Source organism: Ipomoea nil, unplaced genomic scaffold, assembly GCF_001879475.1.
Source record: "Ipomoea nil cultivar Tokyo-kokei standard unplaced genomic scaffold, Asagao_1.1 scaffold0876, whole genome shotgun sequence".
Classification (NCBI taxonomy): Eukaryota; Viridiplantae; Streptophyta; class Magnoliopsida; order Solanales; family Convolvulaceae; genus Ipomoea; species Ipomoea nil.
The window spans coordinates 984,071-1,004,830 of record NW_017617304.1 but is presented as its reverse complement, the minus strand read 5'-3'; the positions used below and the strand labels follow the sequence as shown (position 1 = coordinate 1,004,830).

Sequence of the window (20,760 nt, the reverse complement as noted above, 5' to 3'; positions counted from 1 at the left end):
AAAATGATCTTCCGTTAGTTTTGGTGTTAAGTGTGTGTTAAAATAAGGGGTAAAATTGGTAATTTAGGGTTTTCACTATAGTCAAAGGACTATTTTGGTGCAATTAAAAGTTAAATGACCAATTTTAACACACACTTAACACCAAATGCGGTCGTGCGGCGGTTTTAAAAGTCAAAGGACCAATGTATTCTGAAAACCACCGCACGACCGCACGGGAGGGTCTCTGTGACACCCTGTAAATCTAAATACTAATTGGGATTAATTGAAGAATTAATCCTAGCCTTCTTTGGTAATCCATTTCTAAAAATCCTGAAATTTAATAGTCGAGGGACTAGAATTTGACTAGTCACTTAAGTCAATCAACTGTACCTCGTGCTTTATGGTTTGTACCTTTACCCCCTTGTCTTTCCAACCTTAGTAAGGGTAAAAGTGACATTTCACCCATGAATTGTTGTTCAAGCTATCCCTAGCAAGACATTCCATTCATTTCTTATTCAAGCCTAAGTCCCAAACACTCCATCATCTCTCTAAAAAGAACCTAGCTTATTCTTCAAGCAAAAAGGAGAACCTTCTAGCTTTGCAAGATCCCACACCAAGATTCTTACTTTCTCCTTCCTAAGCATAGGAAAAGGTAAGATTCTTAGCTATTTAGTGTTTTTAGCCATCTTTTGGGTGTCTTTATCTAAGTTAGAATCTTTCTTGTGTTTTGTTTTGTGTAAGAAGTTGGTGGGGAAGAAGAGCTCTAAGAAGAGGCTTAGGAGAGAGTAAAGGAAGAGGTTGTGGTCTACAAAGGTAACCCATGCTATACAAAACCTATTTTCTTACCTAAATGATGATTCTTAGCTTCTATTTGATGTTCTTGATGTGATTTGTGAGATTTGATGCATGATCTTGTGATGATGCATGTTTAGAGCTTATATTTAGGTTTCTTGAATGCCATTGCTTGGCTATTTCTTGGGTTCAAGTCATATCTTTGTTGTGTGTGAGATTTTGGATGTTTTGGACTTGAACTTGACCTTGATGATGAAAATCCCCGAAGGGAAAATTTGTGTACAGGTATCGTACCCCGCGGGCGGAACGGCGGGCAGTGGCCTACCCACCGCCCCACCCGCGGGGAACAGGCTGGTTGTGGGTGTGTACCCTGCGGGCAGACCCACGGGTGGGGACCTACCCGTGGCCCCACCCGCGGGGAACATATGAGCGGGTAACGGGGATTTGTTCCCCGTGATCCTTTTCTTCTGGATATTGATGTTTTGACCTCCCGTTGTTGGATTATTGAGCTCTTTTTGAGTCTTCTTGATGTTTCGTATGTCTAGAACGATGTGTTAGGAATCCATGTTAGGATTTGGTGTCTTGAATTGTGCTAAGGGTCTAACTTTGGGATTTGTTGGGCTATTATGAGTCTTGAAGGTTCGTTGGAACCATTTTGGTTTACCCGTTTGATGAGCATGCTAGTTTGATGTTGATATGCTAGTATGTATGGTTTGTTCCTTCTTGTTGAGGGTTGGCAACTCGTGTTGCCAATCATTTTGATGTTGGATGGTAGTCCTTTGTTGTTGAGTATTGTCTCATGACCTCGTTGAATTCTCTTGATTGATTCTTATGATGTTATCTTGTACAAATTGGTGTACCCTTCATTGATACTTGATTGGGGTTATTGATGAGCCTTAGTCTTCTTGATAATGATGACTATGTGTGACTATGAATGAGATTGGTGGTTTTGTTACTTGAGCTTTGCTCATTAGATCGGTGGTATGTGACTATGAATTGAACAGTACCCTCGTGTACTTGAGATCGGTGGTATTATGATTGGTGGTGTAGATTGGTGGGGGACGATGGTCCGAGACCAGGAAAAGGTTGGACTTAGAAGTACAGGGTGGCACTCGGAGGTACAGGTTGGAACTGTGATAAGGTCGAGGGTAGCCATAAGGGTGGTACTAAGGTATAAGGTTGGAACATGAATTTGTCATTATGTGATTGTGTATTTTCTTGCTTATATGCATGTCTTTGATGAACTCTACCTTGTGAATGGTAGGTTGCATCTAGAGTTGTGTTGTCCATTGTTGTTGTGGTTTTGGTGGTCTTGTTGAGGTTGATGATCCTCGTTCTTGTTGAGAGTGTGATGAGTCTTTGATGTTGATTTCCTCTCTTGGTTTTAAAATGATATATACTATATTCCTCAGTCTCAAACGTTTTTGATTATAACTATATATATATTGCTATTTAATGCGTATTGATGGGTTACTAGCATTATTCGCTGATCAGGTGTTATCCCAATGTTTTTCAGGTTGTGCTTAGTTCGGAGTGCGCGCTAGATGAGGACTCTAGATAGTGTAGCTCCTGTGGTTAGATGATTTGCTTCTGTTGGCCTGTGTGCCTAGACCTATGTTACGTTTTGATGATTTAGCCTGTGCACCCATAGTTCTATGGGTGTGGCATAACACCTTTCCCCGTTTTAATAGTTTTCGCTTTATGTTGATCGATGTTTAGTTTGCTTATCTTTAAATTTTAAATTTTAAAATGTTGGTGAAAATCGGGGGTGTTACAGTCTCGCCGCACCGGAACTCGACTATATATGATGTTGTGGACTGAAGACATACTCAGCTACTTTGACAATACTCTAAAGAAAAGTATGATATACGATGTTGTGTATGCGTCATTGTTCACATACGACTGCATTGGTTAGTGGACACCACGCTTCGCAAAAGACTTAAACAATGTTAGTGTTGCGGTTATATGTGAACAATGACACATACACAACATCATATATCATGCCTTTCTTTAGAGTCTTGCCGAAGTAGCTGAGTGTCTTCAGCCCACTCCTAGTATTGTTTTTGTTTTGCGTAAGTGAATTCGCCATCAAAGTTTATGTATTTGCCCCACGAGACTTCAACATTGAGTATGCGGCTCCCTAGCGTAGAAAATGTGTCTTTGGAAGGGTTGTGCCGCATTCCTAGCTGCAAGGTCCACCACACCTTGGAGGGTGAAAGATCGTACTCGAGAGACCAGTTGCCTTCACGACGAGCGCTAGCGGTGAATGTTGTACCAGGGATGGGTAAATTGCCAACGTGACCTTGTGGTTGTTCCTGTAAAAACTGACGTTATATGTCCGACGTCGTAAATGATTTTTGTAGTAGTATTTCAAGGATGAAATACTAATGCAAGAGACCAAGTTTGTGTCCATGTGCATAGCCAGTTTGAAAACAAGCAAAATACATGCAACCATCTCTAAAAAGTAGCTTTTTTGTTCATATAAAAAATATGATTGGTCAAACAAAACTAACAAGAAAACCGAACACAACAAATTAAAGCAGAAGTAAAAGGAGTATTCAAGAATCAATATGGAAGCCCCTAAAACTGTTTTTTTTTTCAAGAATTGATGCTCAACAAGCTCCACATCATACATATGCTTCATTACCAACTAATTTTACCTGCTTCACAGTTCCATTCTGTTTTGAAGCAAGATATGACATAAAAATCAATTAATAACCAATTCAAGCAAAAAATATATATATACATTTATAAATAAAAACCCAGAGCCGAACAAGCAACCAGCAATGGCCTCAAATAGGAGCGGACAAGACACCGAATTTGAAAACAAAATCGCCTAACATAATACACAGAAATATTTTCATTACCCTATGACTAACATATAAAGTAAAAGAAAAAAAAAAGCACAGACATTCACGTACAAACGTATCCAAAGAACATATATACCAACAACACTCAAAATATAAAGAAAAACCATACCAAGGATTACACGGTTGCTGAATAGTGTGTTCGAATGAAGATGAGGATGCTTGGCAGTGAAGGAGTCGCGGAACGAGGATGAATAAAAAAATATGAGAAGAGAAAATGCCAAAAAGATTTTAATTGGGAGGGGTAGATGATGTTATTTATTTAAAATAATAAGGATAAAGATGAAAAAAAAAGTTTAAAAGCTATTAGCTTATTTTTGAAATGCTAACTAGGGTAGCGTTTTTCAAAATAAGCTATTATTTTAAGTTACTGATTTATTTTTGGAACATTACCAAACAGAGCTTATAACTTATTAGTAGCTTAAAATAAGCTATAAGCTCATAAATAAGTTTTGCCAAATAGAACCTACGTCGATCGTTCTTAGTATCAAATTGGCACTGAATTGGGGGTAACCCTAGCCAATATAGCTAAGGATACAAACTTGTAATCACAAGGTCACGAGTTCGAATCCCAGCCCTATTGGTTTGAGCTGGTCAACTATGGGTAACTTAGACCGGTTTACCTCTTTGTGATCATTTGTCGACTAGGGTCACAATGCATGGTGTGCATACCATCAGATAATGTTATGAGTTTTCCTAATAAAAAAAATAAAATAAAATAAATGGCACTGAATTGTGTTTTGGGTGAAAAGCTAATCAATTTTCATATTTATCCTTCAATTACTATTGATTTTAATAGATACCTAAGGTGAGACACTAAAATAGTACTAAACGAACAATTCATGGATTAAATGGAGTACTGAATAAAATTAAAGAACTAAGCTTACTATTATAGTATAATTGAAGGACTAAAATAGTTATTTTTCAAAGACCTTGTGGTCAAGCGACATGGGGTGACTCTTTCAAGTGCAAGGTCATGAGTTTGAGTCTCTGTGCAGGCAGTATTGACTCGCTGAGCTTCCGTAGCTTGAGAAAGTATATATGAACCGATACTACATATAACAGTATCAATAGTACTAAAAAAAAGGTGGTGAAATGGTTAGAATGTTGGTTTAATAAGTAGTGTGCTTGGGTTCAATCCTTATTTGCCCGCATGGGTAGCTCAACTGGTTATAGAGGTGAAACTTTGGAATAATGACTAGGGATCGAGTCTCACCAGTGGCAGTGTGAGAGCGACCTCTCAAAGTGAGGGGGGCTCCTTGTTCGGTTGAGTCACCATGATTTACATCTTCCCAAATGCTCTGTCGGGCCGGGGTGTGGGGGGCCCTTAGGGTTGGGGTTCAGCCTTTTGGAATAATAGTACTAAAAAAAAACTATTTTTTCTTAAAAGTACTATTAAATATAAAAAAATTAAAAATAGTAAAAAAAAATAAGAAAAAAAATTATTTTTGACCAATAAATATGACAAAAAGAGTACATGATTAGGATTATATTAACCATATAAAATTTTAATTTTATACATTATAAAAATACACACCTAACCAAATATATGAAAAAATCTACTATATTACTCCGTATTATATTATATTATACATTTTAACATCTTTTCATTTTTTTAAATTCATGATAAAATAATTATGAGTTAATTACTAAGATGGTCCATTGACTATAGCGAAATGGCCAATTTGGTCCTTAACTATTTTTTTGACCAATTAAGTCCCTCAACTTAAATTTTTTTAACCAATTTAGTTATCCATTTGTTTTTCCTTTAGACATTCGTTAACTTGGGATCAAATTGATAATTTTACTAAAGTCAAGTGACTATTTCAGTAATTAACTTTAGGAGTGCGCAATTCAGTTCAATTTATCGGTACCGAACCAAACCGAACTAATTCGGTTCGGTAATATATATACCGTACTAATTCGGTTCGGTAATATATATACCGTACAATCGAACGGTAATGAATTATTGTATATCGAATGGTTCGGTTAAAAAACCAAACCGAATACCATTTGATTTTCTTAATAATAATCTATACTATATATAAAAACAAAATCCTGAAATTTTAACCTTCCGCCCAATTACTAATAAATCTCTCTTCCTAATAAAATCTAATGATTTCTACTTTCCCATTCGTACAATAATTCTGCGTTAAAATTCGATTCTAAATAAAATATATTGATTTCTACTTTCCCATTCGTACAATAATTCTGCGTTAAAATTTTATTCTAATATTATAAAATAGTGTAATACAATCTATACTATATATAAAAACAAAATCCTGATATTTTAACCTCCCGCCCAATTCCTAATAAATCTCTCTTCCTAATAAAATCTAATGATTTCTACTTTCCCATTCGTACAGTAATTCTGCGTTAAAATTCGATTCTAATATTATAAAATAGTCTAATACAATCTATACTATATATAAAAACAAAATCGTGAAATTTTAACTTTCCGCCCAATTCCTAATAAATCTCTCTTCCTAATAAAATATATTGATTTCTACTTTCCCATTCGTACAATAATTCAGCGTTAAAATTCTATTCTAATATTATAAAATACTGTAATACAATATAAAAACAAAATCCTGAAATTTTAACTTCCCGCCCAATTCCTAATAAATCTCTCTTTTCCTAATAAAATATATTGATTTCTACTTTCCCATTCGTATAATAATTCTGCGTTAAAATTCTATTCTAATATTATAAAATAGTGCAATACAATCTATATCTATACTATGTATAAATACAAAATCCTGAAATTTTAACCTCCCGCCCAATTCATAATAAATCTCTCTTCCTAATAAAATCTACTGATTTCTACTTTCCCATTCGTACAATAATTCTTCGCTAAAATTCTATTCTAATATTATAAAATAGTGTAATACAATCTATCTATACTATATATAAAAACAAAATCCTGAAATTTTAACTTCCCGCCCAATTCCTAATAAATCTCTCTTCATAATAAAATAGAGCAAATTACACTTTTGGTCCTGTGACTATTAGGGGTGTGTTAATTTGGGTACGTGACTTTTAAAACTAACAATTTAGTCCTTTAACTATCATTTTTTTAGCAGATTTGGTCCTCCTGGCCAAATTGCCGGTGGAATTTGGCCGGAAAGACATTCGAATTTTTAAATCAAATATTAGTGGGGGTAATTCGGTCTTTTTAATTGTAAAAAAAATAGCGTTTGATTTAAAAATTCGAACGTCTTTCCGGCCAAATTCCACCGGCAATTTGGCCTGGAGGACCAAATCTGCTAAAAAAATGATAGTTAAAGGACTAAATTGTTAGTTTTAAAAGTCACGTACTCAAATTAACACACCCCTAATAGTCACAGGACCAAAAGTGTAATTTGCTCTAATAAAATATATTGATTTCTACTTTCCCATTCGTACAATAATTCTGCGTTAAAATTCTATTCTAATATTATAAAATACTGTAATACAATCTATACTATATATAAAAACAAAATCCTGAAATTTTAACTTCCCGCCCAATTCTTAATAAATCTCTCTTCCTAATAAAATATATTGATTTCTACTTTCCCATTCCTACAATAATTCTGCGTTAAAATGCTATTCTAATATTATAAAATAGTGTAATACAATCTATACTATATATAAAAACAAAATCCTGAAATTTTAACTTTCCGCCCAATTCCTAATAAATCTCTCTTCCTAATAAAATATATTGATTTCTACTTTCCTATTCGTACAATAATTCTGCGTTAAAATTCTATTCTAATATTATAAAATAGTGTAATACAATCTATATCTATACTATGTATAAAAACAAAATCCTAAAATTTTAACCTCCCGCCCAATTCCTAATAAATCTCTCTTCCTAATAAAATCTACTGATTTCTACTTTCCCATTCGTACAATAATTCTGCGTTAAAATTCTATTCTAATATTATAAAATAGTGTAATACAATCTATACTATCTATACTGTATATAAAAACAAAATCCTGAAATTTTAACTTCCCGCCCAATTCCTAATAAATCTCTCTTCCTAATAAAATATATTGATTTCTACTTTCCCATTCGTATAATAATTCTACGTTAAAATTCTATTCTAATATTATAAAATAGTGTAATATAATCTATACTATATATAAAAACGAAATCCTGAAATTTTAACTTCCCGCCCAATTCCTTATAAATCTCTCTTCCTAATAAAATATATTGATTTCTACTTTCCCATTCGTACAATAATTCTGCGTTAAAATTCTATTCTAATCTATATATCTATATATATATAAAAGTAAAATCCTCCTATTTCATTTTCCCGCCCAAACTTTTGTAGTAAAACTTATTTGGTAACTAAATGTAAAATAAAAATTAATTAAAATTTATTAATTTGTAATATTGTTTCCATATTCACGTATTAACCTAATTGGTAAATATATTAATTGGTAATATTTTTTCCTTATATTCATTTATTCATTTATTTATATTGAGTAATTATATATAGAGATATAGATATGCATACTTAACATACAACTGTTACGGCTCCAAATCCTCCAATGTTTATCCTTGCCCAGGATATTTCTCCATTGAAGACTTGCAGAGCTATTAGATTGCAATTGGTGTGCAGGCACCTATATGAAGTCCCATAGAGAAAGGGGAGTGATTCCATAAAATCTAGAGAGTGCATGTTTCACGATCAAGAGGTATTTTTTTTTCAATTTTGTTTTTTTTCTACGACTCCTATGTTTATCTTTGCCCAGGATATTTCTCCATTGAAGACTTTCAGAGCTATTAGATGGTGATTGGTGTGCACACCTATATGAAGTCTCATAGAGAAAGGGGAGTGATTTCATAAAATCTAGAGAGTGCATATTTCACTATCAAATGGTATTTTTATTTTTATTTTTTTTTTGCTTTTTTCTAGAACTCGTGTTGTATATGAAATTGGGAAAAAGATGCATTACATAGCTACTTCCTATACTGTAAAAATAAATTGTAAAATAACACTTTTCTTTTTACTCAATTGTAGGAAACTTCATGCTCATATACCAAGGGAGCAGTAACTACTGTTAACTTTTCAAAGAATGAAAAGTTTATACCATTAAAAATTTTATGGTGATAAGTAATTTCTATATTTACAAAAGATCCACTCATTATTTTATGTGGTAATTCAACTATGCTACTTTGGTTAAAGAATAAAAAAAATGACAACTTTTCTAGACAAATTTATTTATTGAAATCATTTTCATCTTTGAAGTTTGTAGATGATAAATAGTTCATTGGTAAGTTCCATTTACAATTTAAATCTACATCTGATTTTTTTAAAACATGTTTGACGTTATTGGTAGGGTCGTTGAGATATACTCCTCATTGGATAAGATCATTGCAGGGAAGCCTTCTTAACTTATTGATTTTCTAATTGTACGTGTATACAAAGTAAATTATATAATTTTGTTATTTTTTATTGTATTTTGCATATGTATTTTTTATTAAATAGTTTATTTGTTTATAGGGACAATCAATTGAAGGATACAGTGTGAGATCAACATATACCAAGAGTTGAAACCTTTTTTTTTTTTAATTATGGCCTTGCAAATCCTTTGGTTGTTCTTATGCAATTGTGTAGAGTTAAGAATGATATGAAGAGTGAATCTGAACACAAGTGTTTTAATTTTTCTTTATATATGAAAGTGTTTGAATAAGGACAAGTAGTGAATGTTCTTTTTTTATTAGCCGGTTATGTCAAGATATGTAACTCTTGATACACAACTCCTTTTCAATCAGGATTTTCAGAGTTTTGTGATTTTCTAGAAAGGTAAATTTATTATGTCTTAATCATTATCATAATGTTTTTATCATTTAATTTTGTACATATTTCGTTTATGATTGTCATTTTTTTATTTTCAGTTTATGTGTTGATTAGACCCCTCTAAGAAACATTATTGATATTTATGAGATGATTGAGGTAAAACGTAGCAATATATATTATTGACTAAAAATATAAAAGAATAATTTGCTGAAAATAAATTTGATATTACTAATTGACTTAAAATATAAAATGGTCGATGATTAACTAATACTCTACCAATATATATTTTCACCCGAGCATGATGGACGGAAGGTGTTAGCTCTATACGATGAAGGACAGGATTACGTTGCTACTACCAATGTCGTCTACAAAGAGATTTCAATAATGTATAAATACAATCGTTGATATTATGATTTTTTTTTTAAATGACAAAATTGCTATATTATATCTAGACAAAAAAAATATATATTCCATACAAAAGAACTAAGATAGCAATTCATTCTTATAACTGAGTTGCTAGAGAACGAACACATTTGCCTAATTTATATAAATAAAAATACTAAATAATGATAAATAAAATCTTCAAAGTTACATCACTGCATGCTTACATCTACACATTAGCTATTAATTTGAGCAATTATTTGCTCAAATTCAAACAATGATAACATCAAAACACATAAATAATCCAAACCATATTTTCAATTGCACTATATAATATTTGATGTTCTAATTTAAATAATTATATATCAATCCAAATATTTTTAATATATTATAACAAATTCATCCCGTGCATCGCACGGGCGAAAATACTAGTAATAATAATAATAATAATAATAATAATAATAATAATAATAATAATAATAATAAGAGGTAATTACCATAATAATAATAATAATAATAATAATAATAATATTATTATTATTATTATATATTAAAAAAATATCAAACGGTATTCAGTTTGATTCTGTATATTATAGAACTAAACTAGCTTGGTTTGATTCCGGAAAAACTAAATTGAATTGTTCATCCCTAAAGTTAATTATTGAAATGATTATTTGACTATAACGAAATTATTAATTTGGTCTAAAGTTAACGGATCTCTAACAACAAAACAAACGGAGGACCAAATTGAGTAAGATTTTTAAAGTTGAGAAATTTAATTAGTCAAAAGAATAGTCAAAAATCAAATTGATAATTTCACTATTGTCAAGAGATCATTTAGGTAATTAACTCAATAATTATTTATGTGAGCAAAACACTAGTAGTTTATTAGTACTTTAGTTAAAAGATACACTAAGCGGGAGGGCACAGGTACTGTTCAACTCAACGAATTTTGTTTTTTTTTTTCTTCGAGTACAGAACCGACGGAGCGCGGCTCCGGATTCCGGCCTATTCTCGTTAAACCTCTCCTCTAACACTAAACCGCTTTCTCACTCACCTCTCCGCCTCACCATCAATTCCAGGTATAAAATCCCCCCTTTTTCTCTATGTTTTCCCTTGTCAATGTGTAAATTGTTTCTTGAAATCGACCATTTTGCGTTCCTATTTTTCTTCTTTTTCGCTGTAATTAATGGTATATTTCTATAGTTAATGGCATTCGATAGTCATATGCTACTTTCACACTGCTGTTGTTAGAAGAAGTATAGTCTAATTCGGGGCAACCCAACCAAGTTGTTGCCTTGGTAACCAGTTCTCTATGCTACTGCTTGAAGTTGAAAGAGCTTTTAAATTTCTTTTTTTTTTTTCCTTTATTTTGTGCAGTTATTATTTCGTGTTATTGTTAGAAGGTACTTGGTTTAGTATCCTGAAGTTGACTGTGAGGTGTAGAGTGCTCTGTGATTCTGTCCCACACAATTAGTACAAAATGCTTCTAATTTTTTTTTTTTTTTTTTTTAAATGGTGATATTTACTCCTGGACTGTATGTACTTTCAATTTGTTTTTATCAAATACTCCTAATGGGGGGTTAGCTGAGTTTTGACGAAATCAATTACTGATTGTAACTTTGATCAAGTGGATCCTGTGGAATTCTGAAGGATTATTTTATGATTCTATTGATAATATAGGATAGTCTAAAAGAGTATATTTATATTACATTCGGTTTTCTGACGTCAACTTGCTTGATATTTCTGCTAGGCATGGATGATGTTGACATAGAATTGGACGAAATGGAATTAGTTGCAGCGGCTGCTGGTTACTACTACTACAATTGTATAAGTAAACAGCCTTCTCGGGGCGTGCAATCTAAAGGGTCTGGGTTTATGTCTGAATTACTCAATGGCCCTGAGGATGTATGTCGAGATATGCTTAGAATGGATAAGCATGTCTTTCAGAAGCTATGTGATGTTCTTCGACAACGTGGCTTGCTGCGCGATACATCTGGTGTTAGTATAGAGGAACAGTTGGCAATTTTCTTGAGTATTGTTGGGCATAGCGAACGGAATAGAGTAATTCAAGAGCGTTTCCAGCATTCGGGTGAAACAATAAGCAGGCATTTCAATAACGTACTAAAGGCAATTAAGTCATTGGCACGGGAGTTCCTTCAGCCTCCACCACTCACTACTCCTCCTGAGATCCTGAAAAGCAACAGACTTTACCCGTATTTCAAGGTAAGTTGATCAGACTTGCCTTCTCTTCCATTTTCTATGGATATAAATCAAATTTTGAGCTAAATAGATTCTTTCTTCAGAATTGCATTGGTGTAATAGATGGTTTGCATATTCCTGCTCATGTACCAGCGAAGGACCAAGCCCGTTTTCGTAACAAAAAAGGTTACTTGTCACAAAATGTGTTGGCTGCTTGCACATTTGACCTCCAATTCATATTTGTCTATCCTGGTTGGGAAGGCTCAGCTGTGGATTCACGCGTATTAAGAGCAGTTCTTGATGATCCAGACCAGAACTTTCCTCCAATTCCTGAAGGTGATTTTCATTCAAATGGCCTCACGTATTTCCTTATTTTCTGTTTGCATAATATTTTTTCTTGTTTGCTCCTAGAAATGCTTGTCCATTATGTACTTAAAAATGTATTTATCATGTAGGAAAATATTATCTTGTTGATATGGGTTATTTCAATTCTGAGGGCTTCGTTGCACCATTCGAAGGAGCTCGGTATCGCCTCCAAGAATATAAGGGTGCTAATCAATTACCAAGAAACGCAAAAGAATTATTTAATAACCGTCATGCATCATTAGGAAATGCCATTCAAAAGTCATTTCATGTGTTGAAAACAAGATTCCCCATCCTCACAATCGCTACTCAATATGCTTTTCAGACACAAAGGGATATTGTCATAGCAGCATGTGTGATTCACAATTTCATTCGACGTGAGGAAAGAAACGATTGGTTGTTTAATGATGTTGAAGGAAAAATTGTCGAAGAATTGCCCGATGAAGATGACCAACTTGATCCCTTATTATCTCTGCCCAATCAAGAACCAATGGGATACGACTGGCGTGACATAATTGCTGCTGAGATGTGGAATGACTTCATCAATGTCTGGGATCAGTGGTGATATTTTGGTTGACATTGAAGGCAAATATTTGACTGAGAAATCCTTTTCTCTTGCAAGGTATTGTTCAGAAGATTCAAGTGAGGTTCTTTTCACTTGATTTCCATAAGTCCAAGTATGATATCTACGGCAATGCAATGCAATGCAGGATTCTAACATTATTGCAAATTACCAGAGCAGTGCCTTTAATAGAGGTTGTTGGCAACATTCCTGGGTATTCTTCTGTTATGAACTTATATTAACAATCACTGCTATATTGCAGTAGGCAGGTACCATGGCTATCTCTGTAGTTGATAAGTAAGTAAATTATGTAGTTGAATATGGTGAAATCCGTCTGTTGAGTTTCATACAGTTGCATGTATTTGGAGAGTTACATGCCCCAATTTCTTTTCCCCTTCTATACCTTTTACTATGATTTATTTGTTAGCAAAAATATTTGGGGACTTCCCAACTTATTATACCTTGAAACAGAAAACTATGGCAAATATTTTTCCAGTGCTTTAGATTTCTAATTTTGTACTTCCTAATGTTCTTCTGCTAACTATGGGTGCTAAGTAGGTGTCAATCTAGGCCATGCTTATAAGGTGGACCATGGTCCATTGTGTAGACCAGACCAAGTCTATGCATAGGGTATATTATTTTTATACGTAATGTTCATTATTTGAATGTGTACAAAATAGTATGAAAATAGCTTAAAGTTTTACTCCGTATTATTTATATGCATAAGGTTCATTATTCGTGTGCATAGCGTTCATTATTTGAACATGTACAAACTGATTGAAGGTTGAGTACTTAGGTATGTATATTCTAAGCTCATTTTTGTTGTATATGAGGTTTATTATTGTCAAGCATAATTGGACTTATTCGACACATCCTATCTCCCTTAGAATTTGATATTCAGTAAATTTTACTATTTGTATGCATAAAGTTTACTATTTGTATGAATATATTTTGATTCAGGGACCATAGTAAAATTTGCCCAATGTAGGTTTATGGGCGGCTTGTGGGTCAGATTTGGTTTGTCCCTAACGGTCCAACATATTTTGTTGTGGACCATAGTTTACATAGCTGTGTGAACCATGCATTAAAATTACAAAATAGTGAACTTTATGCATACAAATAATGAACCTTATGCGTACAAATTAGTAGTAAATACGCATCATGTGCGATTGTATAATGCCCAATAAACAACAAAAAGTGATTGTAAATTTTAGTAGTTTTTGCAATTATATGAATTATGTAAGTAGTACAGTGTATAAAAGTATGGGTCGATCACGCGATGAACTACTCATAACTTAATAGTATGGGTCGGTCAATCGAGAAATTACTCATAACTTAATAAAATAAACAGACAATCAAAATATGATTTATGATAATTAAAGAAGTAAATCTAATCACTTAACTACTTAAAAGGAATTGAATTAAAAAATCAACCATACAAGTAGAAGAACGCAGACAAGCAATTTACTGATTTAGCAATGAGAAAAAAAAATTACTATGATTATAAATTCATTATGAAAATTAATCTTATGTAGTTTATCAACTCACGACAACTCTTATTACGAGTTTGTTTTAACTATTTCTATTATCATATCACTCACCCTTTTAAATTATAGAACATGAAATTAAATGGCATGATAGCTACCCAGAGAACTAATTATTATGGCAACTTCATCATATTCATATACTAGTGACTTCTCATCGTAATTCCGATTGAAAATAATATTGTAAAATATTTAAAGAATACTTGACAAACAAGTGATAAGGACGTAAAGTAGATAAAAAGAATTGAAGATATGAAGAATTGCTCAAAATCTTTTCTTAACTAGTTATATCGCTTGAGAAGGCTAAATCAATTTTTATGGTTTTCCTCGCTCTGCTATTGCCTCCGCTATGAATGGAGGAGAAGAGGCCTATACCCCCTTTCATGCTACAAATTGATGCATATTTATATCATTCTTGGCCCCAATAACCATCTATACTCTTTGAAATCTTTTCTAAGACGGATTAAATAACTTCTAAATTGATGAATTTCTCTTCCAAAACTCGGAGAAAACTAATTTGATTGATCCATCCACATAATCTATTTCCCCATTCCACTACAAAAAGGACCAAGGGAAAATAAGAATAAACATTGGTTTAGTAAAATTGTCCAAAATAATTTTGGGCTCAAATAAGATTAATTAAAATTCCTTAATTATTATTCTCAAACAACAACAACAACAACAATAATAATAATAACCTTATGCATACAAATAAAGAACATTATACACTTTATGCATACAAATAATGAATCTTATACGTACAAATAGTAAACTTGAATTTACTGAATATTATATTTCTAAGTAAATGAAGGGTGGGTGTGCCGAATAAGTTCAAGTATGCTTTACAAAGAAATAAGATGTTCAACAAATAATGAACCTCATGTATAATAGAAAGGGGTCTAGAACTTCAATCAGTTTGTACATGTTCAAATAGTGAATCATATGCACACAAATAATGAACCTTATGCATATAAATAATGAACTTTCAAGTTTTTTTTTTTTTTCATACTATTTTACACACATTCAAACAATGAACATTACGTCTAAAAATAATGTACCTTATGCATATAAATAATATACCCTTATGCATAGAAATAATGTATCCTATGTATGGTTGACATAATTGTGTGAACCATGATCCACCTAATAAGCATTGTAACTCCCCCAGATGGGTTGGTGGGGATCACATGCTAGTTTTAAAAAATAAAATTTTAAAATTTTTAAATTGATAAATAAAAAATTTATATGTACTATATTTTAATGGTAATGACTTTGTATTCATAATCACATCTGGTATTCATTTTTTTTTTATATGGTAGTATATTAATTTTTACTATATACAATGAATAACAAATTAGTAATACATAATATGATTTAAAAAGTATGAGTGTTTTTGAAGTATATAAACTTATTATGAAGTCAAGAATGTGCTTACAACATTCAATTGTTATACCATGGACGATCGACCAGGGTTCAACTTGCAATGTGAACCTTGGTTCAAAACGACATTCAGATTATATGCATGCAATTAATTAACATAATACATTTAGTTAATAAATTATATGCATACTACAATTAACAAATTATGTATATGTACAATTAACACATTATGTACAGTTAATATATTATATGCTTGTACTTAATAAATTATATACATGCAGTTAACATATTATGTACCTTCAATTTATTTATAGGTACATAACTGTTAACTACAGACATATAATGAGGGTGTTTGACAAATAACTATTAACTTATTGAGTTAGCTTGTAGCTAATAATTGGTTGAATTAGGTTGTACTTAATTGTAGCCGATAATTGATTGAGTTAGCTTGTAGTTATTAAATGATTGAGTTAGCTTGTAGCTATTAGATGATTAGATTAGCTGATTTAACTAGCTGATAGTATTATCTTGTTGTAAAAGATATTTGGTAAAATTAGCGCTCAAATTTGAACCCACGACCTTTATGATGCAACACGAATCCCAATTGACCAAGTTGCTTCAATTTTATATGGTTTTTAGATCATCAACTTTCTATCATGTCCTCATGGGTCATAAATCATTTTAAGAATAAAATGTGCACAAATGTTTGGGCCAACAAAATTTTACAACCCACAAAATTAGAATATATTTCTTTATTTATTTATTTTTTCATCCTCTTTGATCACAACCAATTCCTCACCCAAAGCAAACCAGCTATACAATCACCTTTCAACTCCAATCTCACCCATACTTCATCACTTTTGATCATATTGCACAGATAAATGAAATAATGACATTCACTGACCCAAGAACGGATTGAGAGACTTCTTTTGTATGAGCTAAGGTTCTTTGAGACTGGCTAATGAAGAAAAATGTATTATTCATTTTAAAGCTCAAAATGGTTCACTAGGGGAAAAATAACATATATAAGGATGAGGTTATTTTTAAGAGTATAAGGCGAAATCCTAATGCCTTAATCATTCTCGTTTCATCATATAACATGTAGCTCTGAAATGGTATGAAGCAAGTTCTAGAAGTAACACAATCAAAGAGGGCAAATAAACACTCAAAAGGAAAATAAGTTGCAGTGGGCAACCTCTAAGCTCAAAAGCTCACGGTGTGACAGAATTTGACTACCAACTCTATACAAGCATACATATAGCCAAACACATTCACTAATATTATGCACTCCCAAAACACTAGAACTTATCTCCCAGTCAAAATAGTCATTGGATGTCATTTTTGTAACTTCTGAGAAATTGCAGAAAAATGAAGAAAATGATGCTGAAAATCCAAGAAAATGCAGAAAAGAGCTGAAAATATTGCAGAAAAATATAGAAAAGAATGCAGAAAATGCAGAAGAAAAAAAATTATTTTAGATATTTTGTCTTATTTGCATAGAACTTACAGAAAACACCCCCTAAACTTTCACTCCCCACACTCAAACTCAACATTGTCCTGAATGTTACATATAAAAGCAGGTACGAAAAAAATGAAATAAACAGGGAACTCCCCTGTTAGTTGCCAATTTCTTCGGGGTTGAGAGTGATCATGTCAAAATAGGATACAATTTCCCCTTCTTTGTAATGCATGAGTCGTTGTGCATTGACTATGAACGGTGTCTTCTCATCTCATTCAATCTCTACAGCCCCATAAGAATGAACTTTAGTGACCACAAAAGGACTTGACCATCAACACTTCAATTTCCCTGGAAAAAGTTTAAATTGTGAGTTAAATAATAAAACTTTTTCCCCAACTTCAAACTCTTTTCTCAAGATTCTTTTATCATGCCGAGCCTTGGTCCTTTCCACATGGTTAATTGCGCACTACCCCAACAAACATATACATACCTATTTATAAATCTATATTTAACTCATTCTGGGAAATGAACAATCTGGCAACACGCGCGCGCGCACACACACACACACACATATGAGAGCGTTCAGGTGCGAATGACTTTGCCCAAGAAAGAAATAAGAATGCATGTCATCAGTACACGTGTCCAGATCTAATGGATGAGAAACACTGATTTTTAAAAATATGCGGTGGCATTTTCGTAAATAATTGTACATCGAAGTGCAAGTAATTAAAATGTATTGCAAGTGCAAGTAGCAGTTTCATATAGTGCACCTAAGTGCAAGTAAAATGTATTACAAGTGCATGTAAAATGTATTATAGGTGCAAGTAAAATTTACACTGAACATCAATACTAAGTGCACCTGACGTTATAACTAGGTGCATCTATAGTTATAAGTAGTTGCACGAATGTTAATAGGTAAAATTACTTGCACTTGTAAGTGAAAATAGGTTCACTTGTAAGTGATTTTACTTGCACTTTTTAGTTGCAAAGATGCACCAGCTACTTGCACTTATAACACATTTACTTGCAGCAAAGTTTGAGTTATTTACAAAAATATCACCGCGTCGTTTGTTTGTTTGTTTTTTTTTTTTTTAAATTACATCTGATTCGTTGATCTAGACACGTGGATGGTTGGCATGCATTCTTATTTCTCTCCTGGGCGGCTATTCTCACCTTCATATTATATATATACATACATAAATACATACATACATATATATATATATATACATATATATATATATATATATATATATATATATATATATATATGAAGGTATAAAAGTATAATTGCACAATATTAGTAAAATTACCTAATAATTATTATAGTAATTAAAAGATTAATTGCACAAATATTAGTATACTTTGATTAATAATTATTATGTTAATCTATACTATTAATAGAAACAAAATCCTTCATTTTAACTTTCCGCACAAAATGGTCCTATACTATTAAAGTTTGCTTAATATTGTAAAATAGTGTAATATAATTCGAATAAAATATATTGTTTCCTACTTTCATATTCGTACTACAATTCTACATTAAAATTTCTATGCGTAATACAATATAACAATATTAAAATTCATATTCATATTCAATAATATTATTACATCACTACTCCAATCAATCAATCAATACTTACTATTATGAAAAAAAAAAAGAAAAGAAATTCCTTTTTAACTTCTCGCCCAAACACTTAATAATAATAATAAGGTTAGCAGTAAAAATGAAAAATAGAAAAGAATCCGTCGAGAAGTCATAATGTTCTAACATTATTTTTACGTGTTATTTTATTATTAATCTAATGAATATGAATATAATTAAGATTTTCCAACAAAAAAAAAAAAGAGGAAAAATTCGGTTATTTATAATTTATAATTTAGATTAAAATTACAAATTGTTATTTTAATATTAATCTAATAAATATAACGAATATTTTGCAAATATTTTTTTGAATATTATTTGTTATTAATAATATATATCTATACTATTTCTTAAACCAAAACTATCATTTTTAACTTCCCCCCAAACACTTAATAATTATAAGGTTAGGAGTAAAAAAAGAAGAATGGAAAAGAATTCGTAATTCGAGAAGGCATAATGTTCTAAAATTATTTCTACATGTTATTTTACTAATAATCTAATAAATATTAATAAAAGGAAGATTTTGTAAAAAAAAAAAAAAAAAAAAAAAAGAATCCGTTATTAATAATTTATATTAAAATTAAATGGCGTTATTTTACTATTAATCTAATCTATCAATCAATGCTATTATTAAAATCAAAATCCTCAATTTTAACTTCCTGCCCAAACATTTAATAATTACACGGTTAGAAGTTAAAAAAGGAAAATGGAAAAGAATCAGTAATTCGAGAAGTCATAATGTTCTAAAATTATTTCTACACGTTATTTTACTATTAATTAATCTAATGAATATGAATATAAGGAAGATGTTTTTTTAAAAAAAGGAAAATTCAGTTATTTATAATTTAGATTAAAATTGCAGGACGTTATTTTACTATTAATCTAACTAGTTTTTGCCCCGTGCGATGCACGACATAAAATTTAAGTAACTTTATTATTGATAATATTTTAAAAACAATAAAATAAAATATTAATCATGAAATTAAAACTTATTCTGAAATGTATTTTTCTTTAACAATACTAAATTGGTTGTTATATCGAACATCACATACTATAAGCATATATTATAAAGAATTGTGTTATAACATACCACATGAGATTTAAGAAGTATACATTAAAATAATTATATATATATATATATATATATATATATATATATATATATATATATATATAGACACACACACGCGCACACACACACACATTTTTATTAAAAAAAATTTAAAAATTAGGAAATCAAACAATATACAATAAAAAATTATGAAATTAAATTTTCTTATATATAAAAATATTTATTAATATGATTTGCAATTAAAGCCTATAGTATATATACTTGACAATATATAAATAAAAAATACAGTATCATCATCATACATTGAAACTAACTACGAAAATCTTTTCTTAAACATTGCTTAATAATAATAATAAATTATATACGTACAACATATATAAATCTAAACTAAATATGAAATATTTCATAACTGGGTTATAAGAAAAAATAAAACCTGCAATGCTAAGCCCAATAAACATTTAATTATCTATCCATATAACCCAGTTACGTTGCATTTCAGCCCAATACCCGAGCCCATTAACCCAATTATAAAACCTGATTACCAAACCCTAATCCATATTTTTTGACGATTGCGCTTCCGTCTACTCTGTTGCGTTCGTCATTCTCTCTAAAATGTTCACTGACTTACGCGAAACTTCTCTGTTTCCGGCGTCTTGACACACTCGATTTTAAATCATCGCACGTCCAAGTAATCCACTGCTAAAAAACTTTTCAGATAATCTGAC

The 20,760-nt window shown here is 31.4% G+C and overlaps 1 protein-coding gene across 4 annotated transcripts; it reads left to right on the top strand.

The window, feature by feature from the left end:
• Positions 1–10,716: 10,716 nt before the first annotated feature.
• Positions 10,717–13,454, top strand: LOC109179027. Of its 4 annotated transcripts, XM_019328596.1 has the most exons (5): positions 10,717–10,890; positions 11,549–12,034; positions 12,115–12,346; positions 12,466–12,558; positions 12,699–13,454. In XM_019328596.1, exons 2-5 carry the CDS (start codon positions 11,564–11,566, stop codon positions 12,752–12,754), a joined length of 852 nt encoding a protein of 283 aa, XP_019184141.1. In that variant the 5' UTR covers positions 10,717–10,890; positions 11,549–11,563; the 3' UTR covers positions 12,755–13,454. The 4 variants fall into 4 exon arrangements, with proteins under 4 accessions (XP_019184141.1, XP_019184139.1, XP_019184140.1 ...); XM_019328594.1 differs by having other exon boundaries at positions 10,717–10,889; positions 11,536–12,034; positions 12,466–13,454; XM_019328595.1 differs by having other exon boundaries at positions 11,562–12,034; positions 12,466–13,454.
• Positions 13,455–20,760: the final 7,306 nt, after the last annotated feature.

Excerpts from the sequence above, each read along its gene's own strand:
- LOC109179027 (XM_019328594.1), top strand. The coding sequence starts at position 11,564 with ATGGATGATGTTGACATAGAATTGGACGAAATGGAATTAGTTGCAGCG. Across the intron at positions 12,035-12,114 it reads GACTTTACCCGTATTTCAAG|AATTGCATTGGTGTAATAGA; the intron begins GTAAGTTGATCA and ends TTCTTTCTTCAG. Across the intron at positions 12,347-12,465 it reads CTTTCCTCCAATTCCTGAAG|GAAAATATTATCTTGTTGAT; the intron begins GTGATTTTCATT and ends TTTATCATGTAG.